The sequence below is a fragment of the Grammomys surdaster genome, unplaced genomic scaffold (genome assembly GCF_004785775.1).
Source record: "Grammomys surdaster isolate TR1022 unplaced genomic scaffold, NIH_TR_1.0 725, whole genome shotgun sequence".
NCBI lineage: Eukaryota > Metazoa > Chordata > Mammalia > Rodentia > Muridae > Grammomys > Grammomys surdaster.
Window position 1 is genome coordinate 433,299 of NW_021605144.1, and position 6,430 is coordinate 439,728.

The 6,430-nt window shown below is 42.6% G+C and overlaps 1 protein-coding gene across 1 annotated transcript in view; it reads left to right on the plus strand.

Annotated features, from left to right (window-relative positions):
- Ankrd22 (ankyrin repeat domain 22) overlaps positions 1-6,430 on the plus strand; it is a 32,363-nt gene that overhangs the window by 12,255 nt on the left and 13,678 nt on the right. The window contains exon 2 of the mRNA XM_028782297.1: positions 5,236-5,427. Within this exon, the coding sequence (XP_028638130.1) occupies positions 5,236-5,427 (192 nt within the window). The remainder of the gene's footprint in view (positions 1-5,235; positions 5,428-6,430) is intronic.

Here is a 6,430-nt window from a genome sequence, read left to right on the forward strand (position 1 = left end):
CTCTCTCTCTCTCTGCCTCTACTACCCTCCTGCCTCCCCTCCACATGCCCTGAATAAACTCTATTCTATGCTATATCATCATCGTCGTTGTCGCTATATCATCATTGTCGTCATCACCGTGGTCGTGTGGCTGGTCCCTCAGGGGGAAGAGATGTTTTGGCATGGGCCCGCTGAGGCAATCCCTTCCACAACGCACCAGTGTTAGACTTCGGCACCCAGCTTAGAACAGACAACACCAAACACCAGACCAAACGGTTGGGGGGGGGGGTTCTTCAAGGCAAAGGGCAAAGGTGGGGGAAGAGAGATAGAGGAAGACGGTGGAGAAAGAGAGCAAGGCCAGGTTGTTCTGCCTATTTTGTATGGGTGGTGACATAGCCTCTCCCAGGTGAAAGTGAGGTAGCCAGGTAGATTCTGGGAGTGTATGGCGGTTGCCTTGGCAACGCCGTAGGGTCTCCTAGATGTGATGTCACTGGGTTCGGGCCTGATACCAACACAGCCTCTTGCCCTGTTTTGTGAAAACTGATGACTTCGCGGTGATTACCACATCTAAATCTTCATTTTGTCTGGAAAACATCCCTATACTGCTGTTAGGTTATCTCTGGTTTCTACTACTGGCTTTTGTTTTTCTTTTTCTTTTCTTTCTTTCTTTTTTTTGTGGGGGTCAGTGTAAGAGATAATACTGTCAGGGGTAGAGAGCAGTGAACTGGGGTGTGAGTCCTGAGGGCGACAGAGTTGGTGCTGGGCATACAGGGGAATTTTGGAGTTTTAGAGGTCATTTTCCCAGTGGGATTACTCTAAGCTGAAGTGCTTTGAGGTTGCAGGAACTTCAGTAACACGGAACAGCTTTTCTTTATGCCCAATGGATACCTCCGTCTTCTTGTTTACTTTCTATTTTAGCAGCACTTTTTGTCTTAATTTTACTTTTTTTACCTAACATAGCAAACTGCACATGTAAGTTCAGCGGAGTAATATGACTCCTCGTGTGCAATGCACAGTGGCCAAATCAAGTTTCTATTAAATAATTATCATTTCTCTATGTTGGGGACCTCGGAATCCCTATTTTCTACTTATTTATAAAATATATAACAAATTGCTTAAAACTGTAACCACCCTTCTGTGCTGGTAGAATTCTCATCTCGTTCCTGTGCGCTTTTCTGATGCTGAGCTGCCCCCTACTGGAAACAATGCAAAACAGCAGGGAATCTTTTGGGTTCCACTTGAATGTGACTTACATTAAAATTATCCTGTGCTATTGAAGCTCATTGAGAAGCTGGCCCTGGAAATGGAGTTGCCCCTCTCATATTTCAGACCCAAGCGTGTTTGTCTCTAAGTGTTCTCCAAGACCCCTATCCAGGGACAGTTTGGCCCCAGCGGGCTCTGATAATGAGAGAAAGAAGAACACCAAAGAAAGCTCAAGGTTAAAACATTGGGACCAGCAGAGGATTAAAATAGAGTAAAATGCCTTTGGGTTGGTGGGAAACAAGTTGAAACCGGAAGTTCAGCCATGGAAGCTCACTTATGGAGAGAGCTCAGTTGGGATCCCCACCCCCACCCCAGATTGCCTATCTCAGCTTCCCCAATCCCTTTCTGCTGAATATTTACAAGCTTTTGATTTGATGATGTGACCTAGGTTTGCTTTTTCAACTTTCAATCAGTCCACTTCAGCTGTCTCAGTTGTGAGTTCCAGACTTGATCTTTTGCTATCAATGTGATGGGGATGCTTCTACCTGCTACTTGAGTATTTGTTCTTTGGCTCAGTATATGCTTAATCAACTGGCTCATTTGGAACAAAACAATGGCTGTTGTAGATATTTCTCTGGAACGTACAGAACAGTGAGTTCTTAGTCACTGTTGATTGACACCATGACCATGATAACTCTTCTAAAAGAAAGCATTAAATTAGTGGTTTGCTTACAGTTTCAGAGGGTCAGTCCATTATCATCATGGCGGAAGCACAGCAGTGTGCATGACTCTAGGACAGTAGCTGAGAGCTAGCTATATCATGTCATGTAGGCAGGAAGCAGAGAGAAAGACTCGAAAAGCCCACAGCCAGTGATATACCTCTTCCAACAAGGTCACACTGTTGTGATGTTCAAGTCCACTGGGAAAGACCAAAGACTTAGACTCAATTCAAATTGAGTAAATTAATTTATTCTTATTGCTAGCAGGGCAGCACCCTTAGAATCAAAAAGCATGCTGTGCCAAAAGAGGCTAACTGAAAGATTTATAAAGGTTTTATAATAATAGAAAGACTATTTTATGCCAGTCTCACAGCGATAAGGAAGTGGTTAAGTAGCAAGTTTACATGAGCCAAAAGCAAACAGCTAAATACCTCATGGCAGGAACACTACTGTCTCATTATTTTATTCTTTTTCTCCTTTTTCTCCCTTTTCTCCTTTTTCTCCCTTTTCTCCTCCTCCTCCTCCTCCCCCTCCTCCTTCTCTTCCTCTTCTTCCTCTTCCTCCTCTTCTCTCTTCTCCTCCTTCTCCTTCTCCTCCTCTTTCTTTTCCTCCTCCTCTTTGTTTTTCAAGATAGGTTTTCTCTGCTTATCCCTAACTGTCTTGGAACTGACTCTGTAGACCAGGTTGGTCTGGAACTCAGAGATCTTCCTGCCTCTCCTCACAAGAACTGGGATTAGAGGGTTGTACCACATGTTTTATTTCACTTGAAGCCGCTAGCATCTCACAAGTACTCCTGGGCAAAGGCCTTTAAGGAATCCCTCGTACCATATAAGTTTCTTTAGCTATCACAGGTGTAGCTGTCTGTGGCCATGAATGAACTGGGTTCACCTGAAAGGGAGGCTGGAAATGAAAAAGAATGGAGTGGCGAGAGTTACAGGAAGCCAAGACAAAGTTTTCTGATCAAGGCTCAAAGTTTAATATTCAGTTCTTGTAATATAGAGAGAAAGCCCACCCGAACCCATCCTTTATTTCAGCTGCAAAGCAGGCTCAGCGGGCAGTCTCTTCTTCACATTTCTTGCTGGAAGTTGCAAGTGTAAACAAAGCAGCAGGACTCACCTAGGTGTTAAGGTTCTGTGTGGCAGAGGAGGTCTGTTCAGACTGCTCAAGGCTGGGAAGGGCACAACAGGGGAGCTATGTCATGAGTAAATTATTATATAAGTCCTGGTACTCTGGAGGGAGTGTCACTAATGGACTGAGATGAAGCAAGGAATAAGCACAGTGCCATCAAGTTCAGGCTGGTTGTCAGATTCCCACAACACCTACTACAAAAGAGCTATACATCTTAATCCTGTCAAACAGTTCACCAGCTGGTGACTGAGCATATGAGTCTATGGGGGCTATTCCCATCCAAACCACCCAAGTGAGGTACACTACTATTTACTTCTTTACTTCTTTATTTTTGTGCATGTGTGTGTGTGTGTGCACATGTGTGTATTATGTATCTATGCTAGGAAATGAACCCAGTGCCTTGCATATTTTCCACATCAGCTCTAACACTGAGCTGCCCTCAGCATTTAGCACTTTCCTTTTCCAAGACAGAAACTCTTATGTTCTGGCTAAAGGAAGCCTAGGAGAGACTAAAGTTGAGATCAGGCCCTATTTAAGTAATATTCCTGTGTCTACTGAGAAAGTCTCTAGTAACTCTCAAGTGTCTCTTGGTCTTCCTATTTTCAGTTTTACTCAGTAAAGTTTTTTAAAAAACCCAAGAGGAGGAATTTTGATCTTGAAAGTAGGAGCTACGCACACAGTATGGAGGGTTGAAATGAACTGGGTGAGGTGTAATGGGGAGTTGGGAGGACTGTGGAAAACTGGGAACAACTGCCACTAATCACCAGTGATCAGGTGTTCTGTAGGGAACATTATGAAATCTATAATAACAGCATTATGAAATCTATAATAATTTAAAAAGAAGACAGAAAGTGAATTATTGTAAAATGACTTAAAAATTTAACAAGAGAATATATGAAAGTAAAGTATCCGCTCCAGACACACCAAGAACAAGTTCTTAACACAAAGGAGATTAGTTAGACCCAGAGCAGAAAAGGGGCAGGGAATAAGAGACAGAGCCAGGAGATAGAGGGTGAGGGAGAAGAGGAGGGGAACAAGGGAGAGGGAGAAGAGATATTTGTCCTTGGGGGTCAAAGGACTGCCTTAGGATAGAGAGGAGGCAGATGTGGCCCATAGGCAAGTAGCAGTTTATAAAGGTAAAGGGCGAAACCCTGTGCTAGGATGAGGTGTTTAGTTTTAATTGGGCATGTTAATTAGGTGAGCCAAAGGGGGCTTTTGATGGCTGGGCTTCAATACTTTGATGCTGGACCTCGGGAGGACAAAGTAGCCAAATAAGGGAATAGACCTTAGTGGCTAGCTTTAGGAATGTAACATAATGGGTTTAGCAAGGCAGAGGAAATTGGGGAGAAGGAAGAGACTTGCCAGAGCCATGTTCGAGCATGCTCGCTCGAGCTTTCCTTCAGTACAGCTTTAAGATGACCTTCTCCCAGTTCTTCACAGCAGACCCAGATCTCTAGGAACACAGAACAAATAGAACACATCCATACCTTTAAAGGTGAATTCTTTTTTATTAGATTTATTTACATAATTAGATGCCAAAAAGTCCCACAAGGCAACATGTAGGTTACAGAGCCTGAAAGACCAAGGGCAACTAAGTTCAAGGAATGTGACACCAGCAAACAAAAGCAAAAAGGAGTAGTCACTGATACAGCCCCAAATGAAACCAAGGCCTACAAGTCCCCTGGAGGGATACTGTGGTAATCTGCATTTTCATATTTTAGTGTGTATGCATGCTTGTAAAAGTATGTGTGTGCATGTAAAAGTGTATTTGCCTGTACTACAGTGCAGGTATGGAGGTTGGTGGACAACTACAGGAGTTGGTCCTTTGCTTCTTCCTTGTGGGGTCCTTGGTTAGAACTCAGCTTATTAGGTTTGGTGGCAAGCGCCTTACTACTGCAAAGAAAGTCATGTGGGTTTTTTATTACCCACGGCTGCCCTAAAGTCTTTTCTCCCCTAAAGCTTATTTCTACTCTACCCAGATTCTGCTCTTTCTTAATTTGAAAAATTTCCGTAGTGGATGAGATTCATAGCATTTCATCCATTTGTTTTCTCATTCATCCACATGACCTTTTGCCTATTTCATGTTGCAAGCGGTTTTGGAAAATGTAAGCATAATTTCATGGATGGGCGCTAGACTTAGGATAATGTTTCCTTCTTGGTGGTCCATCCCTGTATTTCAAGAATTGTTCTGCTTCTCTTGACTCAGCCCATCTGCCAGGCAGCCTACCAGAACGACTTGGGGCAAGTGTGGCGCTGGGTGAAAGAAAGCAACCATTATGTGGATATTCAAGATGGCTTCAATGGCGATACTCCCCTCATCTGTGCCTGTAGGCGGGGGCACCTGAGAATTGTCTCCTTCCTTTTAAGGAGAAATGCTGACGTCAACCTCAAAAACTTGGTGAGTTTGCTGGGGGATGATGGTCTAATGCAAATGGCATCGTTTCAGTTAGGACATTTCTATAGGCCTAACTTGGAATATATATTTAGCCAAAAATTTTTATCCACATAGATACATTAACAACTTGTATAATGTTAAAAAAAAGAATGTGCAACTACAATGAACTATGTAGTTTCTCTTCTAATCTGATGTTTGCCAAAAGAACAAAGAAAATAAATTAAACAAACAAATGAATGAATAAATGAATAAATAAAGCAAAATAAGCAAACAAACAGAAGAAGGGGAGGCTGTGGAAGGGCTACCAGGAGACAAGAGACAGAACAACGTAAGAACATATGGGGGAATACACCCCAAATACACCCCAAACAGCAGGAGTGGGTGTATCTGTGAAGCTTCTCAAATTGGTGGAACTGATGTCACTTTTCCTTCCTACAGCATCTAATATAGACAATTCTTTTTTGTTTTTTTTTTGTTTGTTTGTTTTTTGCCTGCTTTGTCTTATTTAACCCAAGGGCATTTTGCTAGACTAAAAGCATAAAAACAGCATTTCAACCAGCAGGGATGTTTGGTGATGATGTCATTGTGCCTCTGAAGAAGAGGATGGTCCACTCTGTTGGCTGTAGGCAGCATCTCCTTTTCCTGTTCTGCTTTCTCCAACCCATATTCTCTTCCTCTTCAGTATTATAAAAATAAGGGGGAAAAGAAAACATGGTGCTTGCCATTATTTATGTTTTTACCTGTTCTTTTAATATAGGGTTGGACTTTTTATAATTTTTCACTGATGCATGTTCATGTACTTGGTGATGAATTACATGAGAATGTTTTCACCCAAATCTGTTGTATGCTTTGTGCATATTCTCTCTTACCTCCTTACCTTCCCCGTATATACCCCACACATCTCCTTACCTTCTCCTTATAGACCCCGTACATCTCCTTACCTTTCCCTTATATACCCGTATACCTCCTTACCTTCTCCTTATATACCCCATATACCTCCTTACCT